The following is a 21,936-nucleotide window of genomic DNA, read 5'->3' on the forward strand; positions in this document are numbered from 1 at the left end:
CAGGAGGTGATGAGTTGGGATGGGATGATGCATTTTATCGTGGGCTGTGGACTGTGGTGGTGCTACAAGAACCTTTGAGTCCGTTTTGCTCTCGACATGCTTTTGGCTAAGACAGTACTGCAGAATCAGGGTCCAAATGGAGGATGCTTGCAAAGGCATTGCAATCTAGCGGAGCAGGCTGAAGACTCCTATGTTCTACCCTTACGTCGTGATGCTCTCTGCTTGTTCTGCTTGCGTGTGTGCGCATGTGGGCCTTTGGTCTCAGACAGACAGTCGCCCATTAGCTGCCCCACCTGGCTCCAGCAATGCTATTTGCATGTCTGAATGTTTGTGGGGTGGGGGCCAAAAAGCAGACAGGAGGTGAAGGGTAGTAAAGCAGTGGGTGTGGGATATGTTATGGGGAGAATCATCACTGCTATCGCATGGCGCTTCAGGTAGCACACACCTGTCTCCAGGGATTGTGGTGTTTCAGACTATCTGAATGTTGTCTCCTTTCTGCGCTCCAGCCTGGTTCCAACCTACTGAGTTAAGATAAATTAATCAGAGATACTGGATAAATTTTAGGATACCCATCTTTATGACTGATTTAATTTCCTTCCTTTATCTGTTGTAACGTTCCCCCCTTATCAGTCATAACCATTTCAAAAGTGTCTCATGAAATGTTCAACAGCCTTCATATTTCAGTGTAATTCCATCTTACCTCTCCTAAATGTGTCAGCTGGCTGCCAGCATTTGGCTGGCAGCTGTGAGGGGGCAAGGGCTGTGGGAGAGTGAGGAGGAAAGAGGAAGAAGGTGGGGTCATCTGAAGGAAATCAGGGTTTTTTTTATGGTTTTATGAATTTTATTTTTAGAAGCTTGATGAGGACGTGGCACTGAAGCTGAACAGGCTGAACGATAAGGTTGTAGCTGCAAACATAGCAAAATAATACTGCTGTTTAGGCTTTGAATAAACTGGAATGAACAGAATTCCCAAATATCTGAGGACCAGTTTTACTTACCCTTCCTGGCCTTCCCTGATACCAGATGAAGGCCCATGGTCAGCAAGATGTCTTAAGCACACAATTAATTACGTTGTCATTAAGTGAGATCTTGGCTGAGAGCTTTCAGAAGAAAGGTTTTCTTCTTCCAGGAGCCCATGAAACATAATCATGGGTCATTACATCTCTGTGTCCAGCAGCTGACTTGAGCTGTTCCCCAGTCAGAAAAGTACTGGTACAGCACCGTCAGATTCCAGTGGATTGCAGCACAGCTCTGCCCCAAGCCTGCTGTTTCTGGTTCCAAAGGTGACGTGTGAATGAGTCCATGCGTGTGGAGGTGCAGGATGGCTGTTGGAAGGAAGTGCTGTTCCCATTTGTTTCATAGAAAAGTCAGCTCTAGGCTGTAATAATGAATGGTCAGGGTGCATTGCAAAAGGAAAAAGCCTCTCCATTTTTACGTCATGCAGAGATTGATAGTGATTTTGAAGGGTTATTTCCTTCCTTCCTATCATGAATATGGAAAGCCAGGGTGTTAGTAATGTCTTCTGTATAAGAGAAATGAAAACAGATTGATGGCAAGAAGAATAATAAGAGAGAATTGGGTCTTGGACTTTTGACCAGAGCTTTCCAAAAAGTGACTAGTGATGGTGTTTGTGTTTGGGGGTATGACTGTGTCATTTCTTAAGGGGCAGGGGTTGTTAGGTAGGAGTTGTTGAGAGCCCACCCTTGGCAAAACACTCTTTAAGATATTCCAGGATGGGTGCCAAAAATCCCAGAGATACCCAGTAGACAGAGGTCTGAAAAGCTGTGGCCTTTAGCTGTTTAACCTCTGTGCTAAAAGAAAGAAGTGTGGCTGAACAGTCTTTTGTCAGTCCCATTTTAACTCTCCTACTGTGGATTGTTCCAACAGAGTGTCAGCAGTGGTGACTGGAGTTGCGACCTTGCCACAGGGTCCTACAACTTAACCCCATCAAATATTGCCACTCACTGGGTCAAAGCATGTGGTTTTGGTGAATGAAGGTCTGGTGGGTTTGATCTGTTCTAGGGACAGGCTGAGCTGTCTCTCCCAGGAGTGCTCTGGAAAAGCTGGAGGGAAAGTCAGCAGAAAATGGGTTGTATTTCTTGCACTTAAGTGTGATTTGCTTTTGTTTGTTTGTTTGTTTTTTTTAAAATAATATTTATTGATAGGAGGCATCACATCCCCGACGGGATCAAAGGCGTCTCTCTAGTGCATCCTCCAGTGGACAGTGGACCCCAACTCCTGACTGGGTAAGGGAATTTGGACAGAGGAAATAAATAATGAGGAAAAGAGTTGTGGTGGAAATGCCACACACACACTCCATTCTCACACTTGCAGAGACTTCCCCAGAAGAGCATTTCCTTGACTTGTGGTCAAAGCTCCAGAAGTTTACTACCATCTACAAAGAAGTATTGTTTCACCCGTTTTAAACCAATGCCCCACTAGTTTCATTGCGTGGCTCATAATTCTAGTGCCCCAGGATTTATTGTATTGCTGTTGTGCACTCAGTTCATCCACCACCTTCATGATTTTTGTAAACCTCATTTGTTGTAGAGGTAGGGGAGATAACTATAGAAAAAACACTAATGCAGTGCACTGATTTCCCTGCGGGCTTTCCTACTTACAGGTGATGTCTTGGAAGTCAAAGCTTCCCCTGCAGACAATCATGCGGCTTTTACAGGTGCTGGTCCCTCAGGTGGAGAAGATCTGCATTGACAAGTAAGGAAATTTTTGGAGAGCAAGGGCTGTGCAGTGTGTAAACTGCTCTGTGAGGTTGGCAGAGTTTGAATTTGGAGGGCCTCTAGGGGAAACCTTGTAAAGTATAATTGAAAGCATCACAGTCTCAGCAGAGGAGATATTAGTTTGCTTGCCAAGCTTCTTGTTTGTCTGATCCCTTCTCTGTGCCTGTGTTTGTTTAGACTGATACTTTCTGCTGCAGCAGTTTTGGGGGTGCCTATGGGACATGCTAAGGATGTTCCTGATCTGTCTCTTTGCAGAGGTCTCACTGATGAATCAGAGATCCTCAAGTTCTTGCAGCATGGCACACTGGTGGGGCTGCTACCTGTACCTCACCCCATCCTCATTCGCAAGTACCAGGCTAACTCGGGCACTGCCATGTGGTTCCGGACCTACATGTGGGGAGTTATATATTTGAGGTATACCAGCTGGATGCAGTCAAACTTGGTCTTTTCCAAACTTTGGGGGGGCCTGTAGAGAGAATTGCATGCACTTGGCCAGCTCTGGATTGTCTCATATTTACAGGATAGAAAGTTTTTGTTCACTTGGAAGAGACTAGGGTGAATCAGCTGCTCCAAAACTTTGTTTGAGTGGGTGACATGAAAGGAGTTGTTCTGGGAGTACTGCTTGTTGGGGAACTGGCAGCAGCAGGGAACAGAAAAGCTGCCTAGAGGGGATGATGCAGAGATTTCATGCAAAGCTCTGGCTTTGTGGGATGTTGTAGATACTGTCATCCCTTTAAGGTGCCTTGTCTCTCAACCAGTGATTTCTTCTTCTGCAAAGTCGAAGGCATTCTGTGTAGGCAGCTCTGTAATCTTGGTTGTGAGATTTGAATTCCATGTACCTGGCCACAGAGGGTAAAGTGTCTCTTGTCTGTCTTTCTCAGGAATGTGGATCCCCCTATCTGGTATGACACAGATGTGAAGCTGTTTGAAATTCAACGGGTCTAAGAGAGCACTTACCTCTACTAAGAGAAATACACTGGATCTAAGGACTGCTGTGCGCTGCTTCATCACAGCTATTCCTGCATTTCACATCCAGCTGAGAGACCAAAAGGACAATCACTTCATTTACCTCCCTGTCATTTAAAGCTTTAATTGGGACCTGCTTGGACATCCCTCCCCCCAGCTCACTTCTCTTCTCTCACCCTTCACCATGAACCTTGAGTGAAAAATGTCTAAGGGATTGTCCATTGTTGTGGTTGCACTAGAAATCAGACCTTTCTTAGCTCTCTGTTACTCTTTTGCTCCTGGATGTGGTTTGGAAACCAATCTGACCTTGTCCTTGCCCTGGTCAGAGTCAGCATTTAATTGAAAAAGACTAGCTGTAAACTGGGTGCAAGGGAGAAGCTGCTATTCCTGCAGGAGATGGGGTTTGGAAACTGCAGTTGCTTTCATGTGGCTCCATAAAGTTTCCGGGGCATCCCTTCTGGCTGCAGATGTCTCCCTGGTGTCTCAGTTGCATATTGGCAGGGAAGTCTTTCCCGCCCAAATGAAAGGAGAAGTTGCTGAAGGAAAACTTTGTGTCTCAGTTCTGAATCTCTCTACTCCTTTCCTGGAGAGCTGCTTAAGAAGTTTTGTCGTAGCTTTGGTGTGGCATGAGGAGTTTTTCCTTGGCTTCCAGGCCCAGCAGCTTGTCCTTTGTGGTGGGCTGTTGCAATGGAGTGTGTGTCACACTGGAAAGCCCTGCTTAGTCCATGTGAGCACATAGGGAGGAAGGGACTGGCTCAGTGAGAGCAAGAAGAGATATGACTATTAAACTCTTTTAGTCTTCTCCCGTTGACTGAAAGGACAGTGTCACCTGGGTTTGAAAGGAACCATATCCTTCCATCTTTGCCTGGCAGGCTGATGCAATGCAGGCAGTGGAAGGGTCTTTTGCACACTACTGTCTAAGGCAGGGGATTGAGGGAGGCACTCAGGGAAGTTGTAGGAGGAATCTGGAAGTTGGAGGAGGAAAAGCATCTCCATGTCAGTAGGGAGTGGAGAGTGCTGAGGCAAAGTTCAGTTCTTCAGGGCATTTTGTTAGTGACCAAGTTATCAGATCTTGAATGTATTGGGTCCCAAGCATGTGAAGTCTGGGAAACCAGAATTAGAATTGGTGGGAGACCCACTGTTGCTGGCTTGGTTCAGCAGCATGGGGTTGCACATTGGTAAGTGGAGACATCCTGGGGTTTGGGTGAAATTTTATGTTGTACTGGGAGGGGCTGCTGTCTTAGACCTGTGTGGTGTTTAGACAATGAGATGTGAGGGGTTCTGTCATGAACTGAGACCTTTACCTCTGCACCAAAGCTTAGCCCTTGGTGCTCTGGTATTCAGCCTCTTGGGAGGATCACTGGCCATGAGCTTTTTGCCACAGCTTAGAACCAGTGAGATCACTCCATGGAAACCGGTCTCACGTGTTAAAGTAAGGGGACAGGTATGGCACACATTTCTGTCTTGTAAGCCTTGCCTAAGTTTTGAAGCTAGAGTGATAGCAACATGACCATCCTCTCCTAGAGAGAGTGCTGCTGTAGTGTACTGCTGGCTCCTGCTGGCTTGTAGTCAGGTAGTTTCCTCCTTTGGGTGCTGAAAGTGGACTGGAGTCCCAGGCCAGTAGAAAGCTAACATTAAAACCTGAATGGTTTTGTGAAGGATAAGAAATATGTGAAAGAGAGAGAGCTTATTCCCCCACCCACCTCCCATCTCCAACCCACTTTGCCATCTAGCACTACTTCCATCCTGTCTCTGTTCAGATGTAAACAGGGTGAGAGCTCTGTTTTACTTGGAATCTCTTTCGTATATAAGAATGTGATTTGGTGGGGCCAGCCTCTGATTGTATGGCACTTGCACCTCACAGCTGGAATGGGGCATCCTCTGTCCCACGTGCTTGCCTCTTCCCTCCCATGGATCTGCTGGTTCTCATGATCTCTTCCGTCCTCTCTTTTCTGCTTTGTTTCTTTGTGAGTTCTTCTGAAAACCTTTTTGTTTGTTTCTTGGTGTTTGGAGTCTGATCCTTGTTCTGTGGAAATCAACTTGCACTGTAAACTATTTGCTTACTTACAGAGAGAAAGATAAAGATTATCTGAAACATGCAGTTCGTTGCTTATTTTTTTCCCTAGAGGGAGTTTATAATCTTGTTTGTCTTTTGCTGGCGTGATTTGTGCTACTAAGAGACCATGTGCTGGCTTCCTCTGCAGTGTGTGGATTTTTTTTTGTGATCAGAAATGAAGATTGGACTCTGGAAAATGAGCCTGAACTGTGTGTTTTGGCCATTTCTGTGTTTACAGCATGAGACATCATCAAAGGTAACTGCCTCAAAGGCTACAGAAAAAGAACTATATCAAACAGAATGAAGTCTTCTGACTTTGTGAACCATGTACTAAAACATTTGTGCAGTTGAGACCCATAAAACAGGCACCCTGGCCCTGGGAGAGGTCTGGAAGTCATTCATGGATGGCAGATGACAAAGGAGCAGGTGGGCCACTGACATGTCATGGCTGTGTCGGGTTCAGGAGTCAGGCTAGCTCACTTCTCACTAGGCTTTCAGATTACTGTGCCCAGCCCTGCTGTCAGTCTTGTAAAGGAGCCAAAGGCAGTTTTAACTGCGTGCAAACTGCGTGTTCATGATTTTACCCCTCCTGGAGGTAGACACAAATCAGTCCAGAGATAGAATCCTCCTAAGTGAAGGGGCTGAAACCTTGGACCCTACGTTTCTCTTTGGCCTGGAAGAGTGCTTTTACTGTTGACCGTTGTGGGATTTCTTACCTTCATCTGCTGTGTTAGAACTAGGCATTGATAGGAAAGGACATAGAGGCCCTGACCACTTATCTGATCTATAGTGGCTGTGGGTAAGAGTTGGAGCTGGTGGGCTTCATTCCTGTTTGTGCTAATCATGTATTCAGGTAGTCCATCTGTTTACCAGCAAGAAGTCACAAGCTGACTTCTCTTTCAGTCCATACTTCCGCATAGTACCTATGGGACTTGGTATTTATATCTCAGTGGGAGACCTCCAAAGTCACCTGATCAGTTGAGGCTCAGTAACTTAAACAGTGTTTTATCTATTACGCTGCAGATAAAATCCAGGTCATGGGTTTGCCCATCAAGTACACCATTGCTTGTCTCTAGGCTGTCAATAACTGGGAAGAAGGTTTGAGATCATGTTCATCATTTGAAAGGGCCAGACCTTGGCATGTATCTCCTGTAGATCCCTTGGTACAAACTGTGACATGAGAACAATAATTAACTTTATTGGAGCCTAATTTATCCAGCTGTTATTTCTCATGACATATTTCTGTTGACATAGGCCTAAGTAAAAACACTTATTGGGCAAAGTTCATGCTCATGCAATCATTCTCACTTATAGTTTCAGGGCAAGGTGCTATCATTGCCTGAATGCTGAATCCTAAGGGGGGTGGGATGTGTGTGGTCAGGAGTTTCTAGTTCTCACCATTGTTACTGTATTGGGAGAGTTTGCTTTTCTAGGGGGTCACAAAAAAAAAAAACCCATAAATAGGCTCTGATCCTAAGCCCACACTGCTTTGGGGATTGATTTATAGAGGAACAGAAGCAATAATGTAGATGCCTTTTGTACCATGCTACTTTGGCCTTGCTTAAGAGTCATGAAAGATTTTGATCGATTGTAAAAAAAGGCCTGCCCTTAAATCTCATATAACCTGTGAACGCAAGAGTGGTGTAAGTCAATGTCAGTTGGCTTTGAGTCTGGTCTTTGGTGAGTGTAGATCAGACCCAGAGATTTCACAAGATACACATAAAAATTTAATTTCTCTTTATTTCCATTCATCAGGCTCTGTATTTGGGACCCATAGTTGCAAGCCCCCTTGCGCTCCCATGTGCTTTCAAAGCAAGCATCTCTTGTGGAACAAATACTAACGGGTCTTTGATCAGGCACCACGCTGTGCAACCGTGTTCCCTTACGCACAGTGCACCTTGCAAAATGTTTGTGGATGTGCAAAGCAGCAGTGAGGATTGAAGTGTTGGGGTAGGGGGGGGATTCACAGTAGATTTGGCAGTAGCTCTTTCTTGAACTAGCTCTGTGTGTGTGCAAGGGTGGGACCTTTGCTAGTACACGCTGGTGATAACATCATGCATGAGTAGCATCAAGTAAAGATCAGCCTTAGTACTTCTCTAGTGCTTCTCACTTGAGGCTCTCTGAGTGCCTGCAAGGAGAAATAGTGTTTATTCTCAGTAAGGCAAGGTAATGTTATAGCTTCTATTTTGGATAATGGGAAAAGATGCACTGAACTGGTGCAGGTCTGAAGGCCTGTCCTGCTCTTCAATACTGAGAGCTGCAAGAGCTTGGCACTCAGTAGGGCTGAGTCCTACAGGACTTGCGCAAGTTGATGTGCCGGATGTTGGCACCAGGAACAAACAGAAATAGTCCCTGTTCTGACCATTAAAGCAACTACCAGCATCTTTTTGAAAATTACATGTAAAAAGTGTATGTTTGGTTCATTTCTGAATGACTGTGGCTGTATGTGCTTCTAGTGCGGCTGGTACTGATAGGTCTCTTCTGTGCTGCAGGATGGTGGGTTGGTGAGCAGTGGTGTGGCTGGTGGTCTTTGTGGATTTTTGAAGTTCTGTGGAGTGCAGGTCAATCTTTGGTGCTTTTGTTGAAGGCTGCTCTTGCATTCTTTTGTCTAGAAGATTTCAATAGGAGCTGGTAAAGTCCCACTTGCTACCATACAGCATCCACTGGCAGACACTGAAAAGTACCAGCATGCATGCTTCCTTAGAGTAGTAAGACGGTTTGTTTATGGGCTTTAAGTCTATTCTCTATGGAGAAAAAATGATAATATAAACCAACCTCCTTTTCTTCTGAAACTCACGGAGATGTTGTGCAAGGAGAAGTTGAAGCAGAAGCCGGAGGGAAAAAGCTTAAAAGTTTCCATGTGCATATCTGCTGCTTACTGCATCTTTGTTCAGCATCATTGTTACACCCCAGCCTCTGGGGCAGGGAGTCAGCTTGATTCAGGCTGTGATGTAGACCTCCAGGAGTCCCCCGACGGAGTGCATTCGGTAGAACACACCCAGTGGGAGGCCAAAGTTCACGATTGCAAACCAGGTGGAGTAGCCGTAAAATGATTTTTCCAGTCCATTCTCGAAGACAGGGTGAGCCCCAAATGTAGGCATGATCCACAGCTAAAGAGGTGTAAGGAAAAAAGAGCAGAAGTCAGAGGGTGACAAACTGTCTCCTATCTGCATTCTAATCTCAGCACTGGCTCAAGTCATTGAAGGAATATTTCAAGACTATCAGAGGAGTCTCCCTGCCAGGGAAGAGAAGGAAAATCCCCTAGTTATGCTGCTGACTCCTTGCTATATGTCAAATACTGTTGAATTCCTGGAAACCTAATGATAGCCTCGTTCTGCCCCAGCCAGCTTCCTCTTTCTACAGAATTTCACTGTTTCCTTGGCCAATTTGTTTTCACTGGATTAAGGCTGCAGTGAAGATCCATGTTGATTCAAGATCCCAGAGCGCAGTGTACTTTATTGGGTGTGTTTCAATCCTGAAGACTCATGTTTACAAAGACTCACTGCTGATGCCTTTTTTCTCCACCAATCTCATGAAACACCCTTAATGAATTTGATAACTTTTTCAGAGGCTAAGATTTTGGCACGTAAGGATTTATTAGCTGTCTCCTTCCTGCACCCAGGAAACCTAACCATGTTTGACTCTTAGGTTAAAAAAGAGACCTTGTAATTATGAGTGGGGTATTAACAGCAAAATCAGTCTTAACTTGCCTCACCAGCAAGTTGAAACTTGGTGGGCAAAGGTTTGTTTTCTGGAATAGCAGCCCAAGAGAAAGACAATGAGAGCACATCTGTATCACAGGTGATCATGGCTCAGCCAAGTTGTGATGTAGCAGGAAGAGCAATACTTACTATGATGTTGCACAAAACCAAGAAGAATGAAATCTCCCTTAATGCTCTTCTCTTCCAACTCAGGTGAGAGTAGCTATGGATATAGGACAGAGAAACTTTCCGGATCTCCTGTCCTAGCTCTAGCATGCTCACTCGTCTCTGGTCATAGGCTTCATGATTCTGCTCCTCTTCAATTTCTTCCTCTTTGTCAGGAGATACCTGTGTGTGCTCCTGTTTGCTGCTTGTTGTGTTTTCCTCTTTGCCAGGTAGCTCTGAAGCCACTGCATGCTGCCTAGCGTGTCCTGTGTGTCTGGCCTCAGTTGCTGCTACAGAGGGCTGCCGGTGAAGCCCATCGATGATGAAGACATTCTGGGTGATGTTCTGAAAAATGAGGAGGACAGAATAGGACAGGATGAGACTGTTCAACAGGTCCCTGGGGTCAGTGGCCACAAGGGCAACAATGGAGAAGTAGGACATGCCAATTTGGCCGAGGGCTGCCCCCATCAACAGGATCACATCCAGGCTGCGGGTTGGATTCTTCAGCGTGTCCAGCTCCCTTTTTTCCAAGGCATGGATGATTGTCCCAATCACTGCGCCCACACTCATCAGGGGCAGGAGCACAATGTAGTAGGAATAATACATCACGAAGACCTGGCGGTTGGCGGCTGAGCCGGTGGCCTGAATCTGGTACATCATGAAGACACAGATCCCGATGATTACAGCAGCGGCGCCCAGCAGTGGCCCAAAGACCACCCCTTGGAGCTTGAACTTGGGCTTGATGTGAGGGACGTGGTGGTGATTGATGCGTCTCCCCACGTTCTTCCACATGACGTACAGCACGGAGCAGCAGACGAGGCAGTACTCAGTGTTGAAGGGGTAGAGCAGGATGTAGCCCTTCTGGAAGACTTTGCAGATAGTTGTGTTTGGGCATGTGCACGAGGTAGTCTCATTGCCTGGAGCTTAAGAAGAAGGCGGCAACAATTATAAGGGAGATGGCCTGGATTTCATGGCTATCTTTGGGAGTTTCCTGTGTGCAGGCACAACACCTGTCTCTCTATATCTCAGAAACAGTGATCAGTAGGAAGTTAAGTGACTGCCACTCGGTCCTCAAGAGTGCGAGGATTCAGAATAACAAGGTTTAGCAAATATCTTTTCCCAAATATGTAGTGATCCTTCTGCTCAACACCATAGGTGCTGAATGAGAGACACCCCCCTTCCTTCACAGTGAAGCTTCCTCTATGTCTACTCTTGGAATATGTTTCCCCCTTTTTTTTTCCCCATATCCTCAGAAAGAAAAGCACAGCAATTATGTGAGTCTCTTCTAGTCTGGCAATCTTTTGCTTGCAGTCAACAGGTAAATGTGAGCAAAAATGCTAATTTATGGTGGGCTTTTCCTTTGCTAGCCCTCAGTTCCAGGGTTTCATAGCAGATCCCACCCCCTCCAGGTGAAGATGTTCTCCCCTTGCAGCCCATCTCCTTGAGACAACCTCCGATAATAGGGGAGTTGCAGCATTTGGGGGAACTGGTTGTGATACCTACATCCCTGAGATCAAGAACTGTTGTCTCCCTGGAAATCTATGTCAGCCTAACACAAATAGGGATGTGAAAAAGGAGCCTTGCCTGCAAATCGCTGCTCCACCTCACGCAGTTGAGACTCAATCTCCATGTGAATGGTGTCATTAGTCACGGCCAAGAGCCAGAGGAGGAGGTTAGTGGCTATGGTCAACATCAGCCCACACCTGGGAGAAGAGAAAGGCACTTCTGCAGTATGTTGCCTGTGGAGATTGTTTGATGTGTGTCCACCTGCCATGTGGTGCTGCCCTTTGCTTCTTGCTTACCCACGCACAGATGCATGCAAACACAGTGCATTTGTGCCCGTTCTGCGTATGGACATTGGTGCGTGACTTTGCACACACAACTATGGCTGAGGACGTACCCATTTGGCCATTTGCAAAGGAGCAGGGCAGGCAATGCCAGGCTTGCTGGTGAAACTGGCCTAGGTCTGGGTGCAGTTGAGGGAGGGAAGGCTGAGACATCTCCCGGTGATAGGAATGGCGAGGCCACCCCACCTCATCCTCCACTTGGTGAACTGGTCCCTGAGCCATGCAGCAGGAAGGTATTTGGGGTTAGGAGGAAGCAAAAAGCTTTGCAGCAGTCCGAGGCACAAGTGAAAACCGAAGGGTGCTGGTGAGCCCAGGTCAATGGAAGGAGGATGGGTCTGATCGAGTCATAGCTTGGTTCTTGTGTGATGCAGAATATAGAGAGTCAGTGTAAGATCAGATGAAGACAGTTCTAGTGGGAATAACGGAGGTCATAAGCAGACAGAAAGGAAGGGTTTCTTTAGAGGAGTAGAAGGCAGTGTTTTCCCCTTCTTAGTACCTGGTGAAGTTGTGCTGGACTTGAATGCAGTCCTTGGAGTGACGCCACAGAAAAAAAGCCTGCAAATTGATAACAATAATGACGTGAGCAGGGTGAAGCTGGCAGCCTGCCGTACACGTGGTGGAAACGGACAGGCAGGCAAGAAAGCACATGTCCGAGTGGGAGCAAACCTGCCTCTGTGCAAGCGGTGCAGGGGCATGTGTGCACCTGCATCTCAGTGTTGAGGCATGTGCTGGCGTCCTTAGCTGACTGTAGCATGTGTGTGCCTGCACCTGGTACAGATCTAGGAGATCTGCTTTTCTCTGTCTTGTATATATGTGCATATTTGCTGCTGAGATGGGAACTAGTTTCCTTTTCAAATATGGCTTTGGGTCTGGAAAGAAGAGAGTTGCTATCAGAGCAATGAGTTGCAAATGGTTCGAGATATTTTTGCGTGCAAAGGATTTTCTTGGGGGGATGCATTCGCAAATAAAGAGAGAGGCTGGGTCTCAGACTGGTACAAAGACATCTCTGGCAAAATCTGAAATTTCCTCTCCTCTCTCCCTACTTTGCTCCGAAACACACTCCTCTGGATCCTACAGTATGTCAAGTATTGCTAGTGTGTTTTCTTTCTAAATCTTACTACTTTGTCTCTTAATCTGGCATGTGAGGAGTGTGGGTGGTATTTGAAGTGGATACTTTAATGCTCATGAGAATGCCTTATGTGCACCCACTTCCCCCCACGCCTTGGGCTCCCAGTAATGGGAAAGAGAAAATCAGCAAGCTTCCAGAAGGGTAACATGCAGTACCTGGGTGCAAATAAAAAGGATTTCAATGCTGGGGAACACAATTTCCACCCTGGATTTGCACTGGATGAGAACTGCACTGTAGCCGATGTGAAACACGTTCAGGAGGATGCTGAAACTGCCGAACAGCAGCACTGACCCTGGGCAAACAGCAAAAGCACCAGTAAATAAACAGAGACATGTCTGTGGAGCATCTGAGCTTGGCTGCGGACTGAAGCCCTCATGCCTCTTGGTTTTGGGTGGAGCTGGAGGCCTTCCCATTTGGAAGTCTCATGATTTTGAGAGAAGGGGGAAAAGGGGAGCCTGGTTCCTGAACTTGGTTGTGTGCTTTGGCTGGTTTAAGGAGTTCAGACAACACAAGGTATTTTCTTCTGCTTGTAACAAGGTGGGAACTGGGGTTTTGGCCTTTTCTGTGCAATCTGGAGTGACAGAGGTAAGCTAACGGCAGGTGATGTTTCTGCCTTGTGGAGAAAACCCAAGATGAATGCAGGTGTGCTGAGGCTTTTGGCAGTACCAGTCTGCACAAGTTAGGACCCTTTAATTGATTCTCCCTTTTGCCTTGGACATCTCTCTACAGCTTTAGGTACTCGGGTACCTTGCAGCTTTCTTCCCTTTAATTCTCCATGCTTAGTTAACAAGACCGTGCACTAATTAGAAACTCCATAATAGAGCAGAGGCAGGGCTGCTTGGAGAAGTGTCATTTCATGAAGTGGGGCAACTACTGATGGGAAATCTCCCAGGAAAGCCTGGGTGTCACAGGGTTGTGACCCACTGGGCAGCAATCTTCCCCTGGAAACAAGGCTGCTGTGATGCTAAACAAGGACAAGGGTGGCATGGGGCTGCTGATGCCCTTAGAGGGTATACGTGGTGGTTCTTCTCACTTTGCAAAGTGGTCATGCCTAAAACCTTTCCTAAGTATCTCCCACTGTGCTTAGTTGCTGGGCTGCAAGTGGGACATTCCTGGATTGTGCTTTGGGAAGGGACCACAGCGTGAAGTTGGACTGGAGGCTACAGGGAATCCAAGTTCAAGACTTTCCTGGGTGGTCTGGTTCTTCTCTGTGGCCTCCACTATGCCCCTCTCTTCCCCCAGCCTTGCACCACAAGCTGAAAGGGCACTGGGAGATTTCCAATGCCCTAACTACACCTACTATGGCTTCTAGCTCTTTTAGCACTAGGGGAAGAATTTCGTTATCTTCCAAGCACTGGGAAGAAGGGGAAAGGCACGAGATGATGAAAGCAGAACTTACCCCTAATCCAGATCGGCCCAGCGTGGGAATCCCGGTACAGCACTGCGTGCGGCTGCCGACTGGTGCCCAGCAGGTAGTAGATAATCCAGGACACGCACAAGACCTTGAGGATGGAGAGCAGGATCCAGACGTCTGCCAGTGTGATGGCCACGTGGTTGAAAATCACGCTGCTGATGAAGGCGCTGCCCAGAAACACCACGTTCATGGCCAGCAGCCCTGAGAAGAGCTGCCCAGCTTTCTGAGCTTGCCTGTCCCTCTGCTGCACTGAAGAGCAGTGACGGTACAGCCAGAACTTCTCATAGTGGATCGTGGAGGTGTCTGGTGGGGCTGACGCTGGCCTGCTCTTGCAGTGGTGGCAGGGCTTTTGCCTTGAGGCTTTGTTGTCCGACATGGCTCATCTGCCTGGGGGTCACCTGCTGCATTGAACAAAGGGGAGGTTTAAAGTAAGAGAGATGGTGGGGGACATGCTGAGATGAGAAGTTGTGTGCTCTGCTGTAAAAGCCACTTGGGTGGTGATCTCCCTTCCTTGCTTTGCAGCTTCCCTTTCCCGTTCCAGAAGCTGGATGAGAGGAGGAAAAGAGATTGGTCTTTAGCCCAGGTAAGGCATTAAAAATTTCCTGGTGGACAGAGTCTTTGCAGGGCACTGGGAAAAGGCCCTTCTGCCAAAAGCTGTCCAAAGGCTCCTGCATTAAAATAGGTATTTGAAGTCTCTGCCCTGCCCCACCAGTACTTGGAGCTGTTGGGACCAGAGGTGCCCAAACAGTTCCAATCCTCACCTTTCACACCTCCTCTGCGTGCAGCCCTGGCTTCCCGTTTCTTCCTCTCCCTTTGTTGCTGTAAGGATTAGGTGAGAATACAGAGCTGTATTTGAATACAGCTGTTTGATTTTGTTTGATGGGTCCAACCTCTTCCTTGTGGTTTTTGGGCTGTGTGAGTTACACCACGGTCCTTGTATGGTCGCACAAATTGTGGCAGAGCTGGAAAGAATAAAAAGAGGGTCTGTAAGTTTTGATCTAAGCTGCTCAGAAAAGATCGAACCTCCCACCCAGGCAGGCTGAGACTGGGACAAAGTTAATACCTGGCTTGCTTTCTTTTTCTACTTGTAACAAAGAGGAAAATGCACAGAGCCGTGAGCACACTGACACAGAGGAGTTTGAAGGATTGGCTCAGATAGAAAAGCTCCCAGGCTCTGGCTGTCTATCTGGCTTTTGGAAAAATCTCGGCAGGACCATATTGCCCATGAGAGAGGAAACTCCTTGCTCATATACAGCAACCGGGCAAGACCAGCCTTTCTATAGATTTGATATATGGAAAGGTGCTTTCACTCCACGGAATGACTCTGGCTGCGGTGGGGGGTGGCTGGAGCGAAAGCAGACCCCTGAGATGGGTTTGAGGGTGGGGGGAATTATACGTAGCTGTCTTGGGGCTTTGGGGGAGAAGTTGTCTGAGAAGGGGTTGAAATTTCAGTGCTTCCCTCTTTCTTTGCACGTGCACTGAGGTGCTCTGTCTCCCTCTGGTTTCTGGGGGTTCAGTGCACTTCTGTTAGTGAAAATTGGTCCTAAACTCTTCCCCGTTTGGCTCCAAAACTCTCCTAACTTAGTAGCACAGGAGCAAATGCCCTCCCCTCTCCTAGGGCCGTAATTCCTCTGCTTCGGGCTGAGGGGAGGGAGGGGAGAGGTCATAAAATCAGAAGGATCAGACGGAAACCCATCCAGGCTGCATCAGGAGGTAGCCAAGCGCCCAGACAAGGCTGCACGCAGCAGCTGCTGCCATGGACCCAGCCCCTTGACCCCGTAGCTGTACGCTGCTGAGAGCAGCCAAGCCCCAGCCCTTACCTCCCTGCAGCCTCCTGCTGCCTGCCGAGTGGGAGCAGCCGATGTTAAAACCACTCGCTGGAGTGCCACCAGGATGCATGAGAGTCTTTCCGACGGACCAAGGCGCAGGCAGAAGCTGTCGGGGCTGCTCCCCGCTGAATGCGGCCTCTGCTCCCAGCCCATTGATTTTTGTTTTCCACCTTGTTTACTTTTGGTCTATTATTGTCATTACATTAATTACTCAGTGAGAAGCTCTCGGCTCTGCCAAGGGCAGCCAATGAGGATCAGCTCCTTTATACACCTGCTGGGTTGTCCCATGTCAACGGCCTTGGCACAGGATGTGCCAACTGGTAAAACCACAAGCTGCGGTGATTAATTTGTGCCATGGCTCAGGCAAGTATAGAGCTAATCTCCTGGCACAGGCTTGTGCTGGGAGTGCTTAGCCACACTGCTTTGACTAAAATCCACTTGAGTTCCCCACTCCCTTGTTTTTAGGTAGATCCTAAGATTTTTTTTTTTCAAGTGTACCATTACTTTGTGCCTTTATCCAGGGCACAGATACCCAAACTGATCCAACAGGCAAAACTCACAGTCCAGCCTAGGTGCAAGGACGATGCCAATTTGATGCACTTCTGGCAGAAAGGTTGCTTCTTTTGGGTGTGGGAGCTATGACCTATTAATGTTGACCTCAGAGCCAGACCCTCATGTGCAAACCCCACAGGTTCAGCCATGCGGGGTCGGGGATGCTTTAGGTCCAAGCTGTGCTGTCCCTGTTCCCTCTCCTGTTGCAGGGCAAACTGATTTCTGTCTTGGGACTCTGTGGTGAGCTGATCCCCTTGGTTTTGTGGCTGGCAATGGGGACTGGGCATTCCTGGCCGAGCTGGTGAACCTAGAGGGTTCATCAGGAGAGGATGGACCTCTCCATGTTGGGGAGGCGTTGCTTGTGTGTCCCAGAATGAACCTAAGCCCTGGGGTTCTTGCAGCTGGCAAACACATTAGCTGGGTATTTGTAGCCATGAAACATTTCCCAAGAAGCTGATTAGGGGTAGGAGTGGTCGGGGGGAGCACAGGTTATCATGCGTGGGGGTGTGATAAAAGGGACGGAAAACAAGAGTGAAAGGGGCCCATTGCTCCTGGGTGAGAACACCCAGTGTGCGCTGATGCAACTGTTGCATTTAATGTCTGCCAGCAAAACAGTCATGTTTAATGTCTGACCAAACCCTTACACTGCTGTGGTGGAGCCCAGACGCTCTGATCTGGGCAGGTTTTCAAGAATACCCATGGCTAGATTTGTTCTGCCTTCCCCCAGAGCACCAGCATCTCTAGCCTGCTTGGACGACCGTGTCCTTGCTCCTTGCTTTGATGCTCTGGGATCCCCTGAGTGCAATTGGGGTCTCCTTTGGGTGCCTGGCTCTTCTCCAGACCCCACTGTAGAGCTTAGCAGGGAACTGGGATCTCCCAAGAGCTATTGGCCTCTTTGTTGAACAAAGCTGAAGATTTACATGCGGGACATTAACAAACCTGGCTGTTTTTCAGTGCTGTGGTCCTGAATTGGGGTGACTGTGCAGAACTGGGAAATGGAGGCCAGGAGTCTGAATATATCCTGGGGAAAAGAAGTTTGTGTGAAACCGGAGGTTTTTCCTTTAAAGATGGGCCTGAAGTAAAATGTTGGAGTCTGCTGTGCCCCAGTGGTTTTGCCAATGGGACTGTGCATCTGGGCTGCAAAGATGAGGCATCCTTCCTATCCTGGCTTGCCCTCTCCTGGCTTTGGAGCTGAGATTGAACCCAGAGGAGCTGTCAAGCCCTGGGAGACTGGTTTATCTTCCTAATTTGGCCTTTATGTTGAAGAAGAGCAGCTGTTTAACTTGAATGCATTGACACAAGTTTAACCAAGTCATTAACTAAGCAAGCGTGCAGGAGAGGGACAGAAAGGGAGAGGATGAGTTGAACTACGTGGATCGATCATGTAAATCACTGCCCAGCTCTGCCCTGGAGAAGCTGCCTTTACTCAGAGGCTGAGAGAAAGCTGCTAAACATTAGGAGTGACGTTTGCCCCTCTGCTATCAGCAGTGTGCTTATTAATGGCGTTATCTGTGTACTTAGCAGTAATAAGACCTAGGCTGGGCTAAGCGGATCTGTAAACAGGACCCTGGGGAGGAAGGAGGTTCGTGCCCAGCAGCTGTGTTTGCCCAAAGGCCGCCTGAGGAACGCCATTCACCTCGCGACTCCCCAGGCAGCCCACACCCTTCCTTTTTCTTCGCCGATAACCGCGCCGGTGACGTCTCCTACGGGGCGGGTGAGTGAGCACTTTTTGGGGCGACCGTAAAGAGCAGCCTCATCCAACGTGGGTGAGCCATGCTGCACTGCCCTAGCTCCGTCCTGCGCTGAGGCAGTGTCGTGGTTTAAGCCCAGCCAGCAACTAGGCACCACGCAGCCGCTCGCTCACTTCTCTCTACTCAGTGGGATGGGGGAGAGAATCAGGGGAAAAAAAGTAAAACTCGTGGGCTGAGATAAGAACAGTTTAATAGAACAGAAAGGAAGAAAATACTAATGATAATAACAATAACAAAATGACAATAATAATAAAAGAATTGGAATATACAAAACAAGTCATGTACAATGTAATTGCTCACCACTCACCAACCGATGCCCAGTTAGTTCCTGAGCAGCGATCCCCCCCAAGGCCAACTCCCCCCAGTTTATATACTGGGCATGACATCACATGGTATGGAATATTCCTTTGGCCAGTTTGGGTCAGCTGTCCTGGCTGTGTCCCCTCCCAACTCCTTGTGCCCCTCCAGCCTTCTCGCTGGCTGGGCATGAGAAGCTGAAAAATCCTTGACTTAGTGTAAACACTACTTAGCAACCACTGAAAACTTCAGCGTGTTATCAACATTCTTCTCATACTGAATCCAAAACATAGCACTACACCAGCTACTAGAAAGAAAATTAACTCTATCCCAGCCGAAATCAGGACAGGGAGCAGGTGGGCTCTGTGGGTATGTGCTGGCTCCACTCGTGAAGCATGGCTTGGAGTTTTCCCCGCTGGCCCTCGGTGCAGGTCGCTTCGGCCTCCTGCCTGCGTTGAGTTGCTCCTTGCTGGTGAGGACGACTGCCTTGGTCCCTGGGAAGTGCCTCCTCTGCCACCACCTCCTGCCCTGGCTCCCAGCACATCCCACAGCCGGTCCTGCTCGCAGGCTGCACCTTGCCTTGTGCTGCAAACCCATCTCTCATCTCCAGCCTTGTGACCTTCTCAGTGCATCCACTTTTCAGCTGCTGCATTGGCAGATAATAAGTAACTTGGATTCCTCCCCTGTCCCTGACACACCTCAGAGCAAATCACCCAGATAAAAGGCTTTTTTTTTTCCCTAATAAAACAAAACTCACCTTCAAATAACAGATGATTAAGAAGCAGAGGAGGGTATGCAAAACCCTGATAGTGGTGAGATGATGACTCAGTTCTGGCCTTGGCTATGGTCTTCCCTGCTTTTTTCTGAGCAGTTATTTCTGATGTCCTTCTTTTCATCTCTTCCCCTTCTTGCTGCTCTCGCTGGCTCTAGCACCACGTGCCTCAGGCCAGGGTCTGAATCAAGACCTTTTTGGCACTCATGCAGCGGCTCAAGTCCTGGGGCTGGATGTGCAGGGCTGGTGTTCCCTGAGCTTGCCCAGAGCTGGGCTCTTAACGCTGGCATCCCTTGAGGAGTGATTTTTTTATTGGTGGGGTTCAGTGCTCCCACCAAACCCCTGCAGCACAGCAGGTGCTCAGATCCCTGGGGGGCCAAGTTGGCTTTTATACCAAAGCGAGCGAAACTGGAAGCCCCTGGCAAGATGTGAGAGCTCCAGGGCAGCCCTTGGCTTTCCTGTAGCTCTTCATTTGCAGCAGCTTCCATTTAAACAGTCACCCCGAGGCACATGGTTGTCCTCGTTCCCCATCCCCTAATGCGGATCTGATCTCTGCTTCATAATTGATGCAATGGCAGGAGCAGTCAGTGGGATGCTGCTGGTGGCCTCGAGGCCCAGCCTCAATTTCTGCTCTGACACAGGCTTTCTGTTCACCCAGCTCCTGTGCCTCAGTTTCCCTCTTTCCAGGCATGGAAGATGAAGCTAACAGCAGTGCTTTTCTGCAGGGATCTGTCACAAGGACGTGTGTACAAAGGAACAAGTGGGACCCCTTGATGCTACTCAGGTACTCTGCGTTTGGGGTGTTCTCCCCTTCCATAAAAACTCACCATTAGGGAGAGATGTCCCCCTCTTTAACTGGGCTGTGAGGAGGTGTGTGTCCCGGGTCCGTAGTGGAGGGATTAGTGATGGAGCAGCCAGGATCAGTCGGCTGCATCGCCTGGCAGTGCTGAGTCCCAGGGAAGGGCACGGATCCATGAAACTAGGATGCGGCAGCACCTGCTCCGGGGGTGCACCCGGGTTTGCGTGGCACGCCTGGGATCCTGGCTGTGCTAAGGAGTTGCCCAGGGACGTTTGGCTGATTCCCCATCAGCCTTGGAGATCATCCCTTTGCACATTAACTGACCACGAGCTGATACCTTCTAGTAGACGATCCTTGAGCACACAGCAGTGCCCATGTTTATAGTGGAGTTTTCTTAGGGTTTGGGGTTTTGTGTTTGTTTTTTTTTTTTTTTGGACTTGTGGGTGCTCACCTTCCCTCTGTCCCCTTTCTTGGGTACATAGATAGGGTTTACTGATGGCCATTTCCCTACCTGCTGCCTCTCCGAAGATGCACGTATGTGGCTGGAGGGCAGAAGAAGAATGCAGCCCTTGGTTGGAAATCTCTGCCGTCCCTGCACTTGCAGCCTGGAGATGCCTCGGGTTAGCAAAGGGTCCTTGCAGAGCTTGTGCTGTCCCCAGAGTGTTTTGGTTTATCCCAATATGATTGCTTTTGGTTGGAAGTTGTGGTTGCTGCTGACCCACCACCCTGGAGCAGTTGATTTGGGATTACTGCCTGTATCAGTGCTGCTTGGGCTGTCGTGGGGTTCTCCTTACACCCATCCTGAGTTATTTAGCCCCAGAAGTGCCCCTACAGTTACTGTCCAGAACAAAAGAGCAGTTCAAACTCTGCCCTGCCTGGCTCGGCGCACCCAGCCCTGGGAACCTGGGACCAGGCACCAGCATGAGCACGTAGGAGGAAAACCTGGTGTGCCCCCCAGGAATAGAGTAGGTGATTAAAAGTGTTTTCTGCCTCTGTCAGAGATCAGCAGCTTGGGCTAAAACAATGGGTGGGGGTGGATGTAAGACTGACGTCTGTGCACCATTTACGTCTCTTTTCTGACTTAATCTGTGGCTCCTGCAGTTGAAATTAATAAGGCTTTTGTTTTATGAAAGGTAAAGTTTCTAGGGAGAGATTGTATCTTTACCAGATCAATGGAAAAAAAGGAGGCAGGCCTTTGCAGGGTTGGTGGGGCTGTGAGAGGCTGCCTCGCTGCTCCCAGGCTCGCGAAGGGAAGGACTGACCCACCCCAGAGATGCTGGATCAGTGCAGTCCTGCAGGGGTGAGGGAAATCAGGGTTTACCCCCTCTTCTACCTGCGTCAGAGAAAGGCTGCAGGCAGGCAGGCAGGTGTCAGACCAGCCAGAGGCACTGGTGCCTTCTGGTTTGGTGATCTAGGTTTGGAGGGGAAAGGTGGTTTGAAACGTGGGAGCCTGGGCTGGCAGTCTGGGCCGTGGGGTAGAAAATCGCATCACTCCATTTCAAGTGCTGTGATTTCTGTTTATTTTTTTTTTTTTTTTTCTATGGCGGATGCACACACGTCCGTAGGAAAAGGCTTGATGATTTCTGCCACCTCTGCAGTGTTCTTTATTGGAATGATAAACCCTGATGGAACAATAAAACCTTTATTGGAACAGTAAACCTTGATGTCTCAAGGTACAGACAAAGCTCAGCTGTGCCATTTTGGCATGCACCCTCCCGACCTGGCGGCGTGGGCTTTCTGAGGCTCCGCTTGGACTGTGGGTACAGCAGAGGGGCCCTTTTCTACCTCCTGCAGCTCAGGATTCTTGCTCTGAAAGCCCCCTGCATCATACGATGGTTCATGGAGAGCTGCAGGCACCCAGAAAGCTGTGTTGGGGCCCCCCTGCAACGTGCACTGGGGCTCCCTGGGTGCCGGGGCTGT

At 48.5% G+C, this 21,936-nt stretch overlaps 2 protein-coding genes across 2 annotated transcripts in view; one reads left to right on the forward strand and one right to left on the reverse strand.

Annotated features, from left to right (window-relative positions):
* The window catches only part of HID1 (HID1 domain containing), a 30,475-nt gene extending 24,670 nt beyond the window's left edge, over positions 1–5,805 (forward strand). The window contains exons 16-19 of the mRNA XM_030013047.1: positions 2,166–2,246; positions 2,624–2,715; positions 2,994–3,152; positions 3,620–5,805. Coding sequence (XP_029868907.1) covers positions 2,166–2,246; positions 2,624–2,715; positions 2,994–3,152; positions 3,620–3,683 — 396 coding nt within the window. The 3' untranslated portion in view covers positions 3,684–5,805. The remainder of the gene's footprint in view (positions 1–2,165; positions 2,247–2,623; positions 2,716–2,993; positions 3,153–3,619) is intronic.
* Positions 5,806–7,687: 1,882 nt separating this feature from the next.
* Positions 7,688–14,392, reverse strand: OTOP3 (otopetrin 3). Its single transcript, XM_030013057.2, has 6 exons — positions 14,002–14,392; positions 12,758–12,894; positions 11,970–12,028; positions 11,211–11,329; positions 9,612–10,543; positions 7,688–8,870 (listed from the first exon to the last, which is right to left on the reverse strand). The coding sequence occupies exons 1-6, from the start codon at positions 14,390–14,392 to the stop codon at positions 8,700–8,702; spliced, it is 1,809 nt and encodes a 602-aa protein (XP_029868917.1). The 3' UTR covers positions 7,688–8,699.
* Positions 14,393–21,936: the final 7,544 nt, after the last annotated feature.

Source organism: Aquila chrysaetos, chromosome 5, assembly GCF_900496995.4.
Source record: "Aquila chrysaetos chrysaetos chromosome 5, bAquChr1.4, whole genome shotgun sequence".
Taxonomy (NCBI): Eukaryota; Metazoa; Chordata; class Aves; order Accipitriformes; family Accipitridae; genus Aquila; species Aquila chrysaetos.

Excerpts from the sequence above, each read along its gene's own strand:
- OTOP3 (XM_030013057.2), bottom strand. The coding sequence starts at position 14,392 with ATGTCGGACAACAAAGCCTCAAGGCAAAAGCCCTGCCACCACTGCAAG. Across the intron at positions 12,895-14,001 it reads TGGGCCGATCTGGATTAGGG|GGTCAGTGCTGCTGTTCGGC; the intron begins GTAAGTTCTGCT and ends CTGTTTGCCCAG. Across the intron at positions 12,029-12,757 it reads TCCTTTTTATTTGCACCCAG|GCTTTTTTTCTGTGGCGTCA; the intron begins GTACTGCATGTT and ends ATCAATTTGCAG.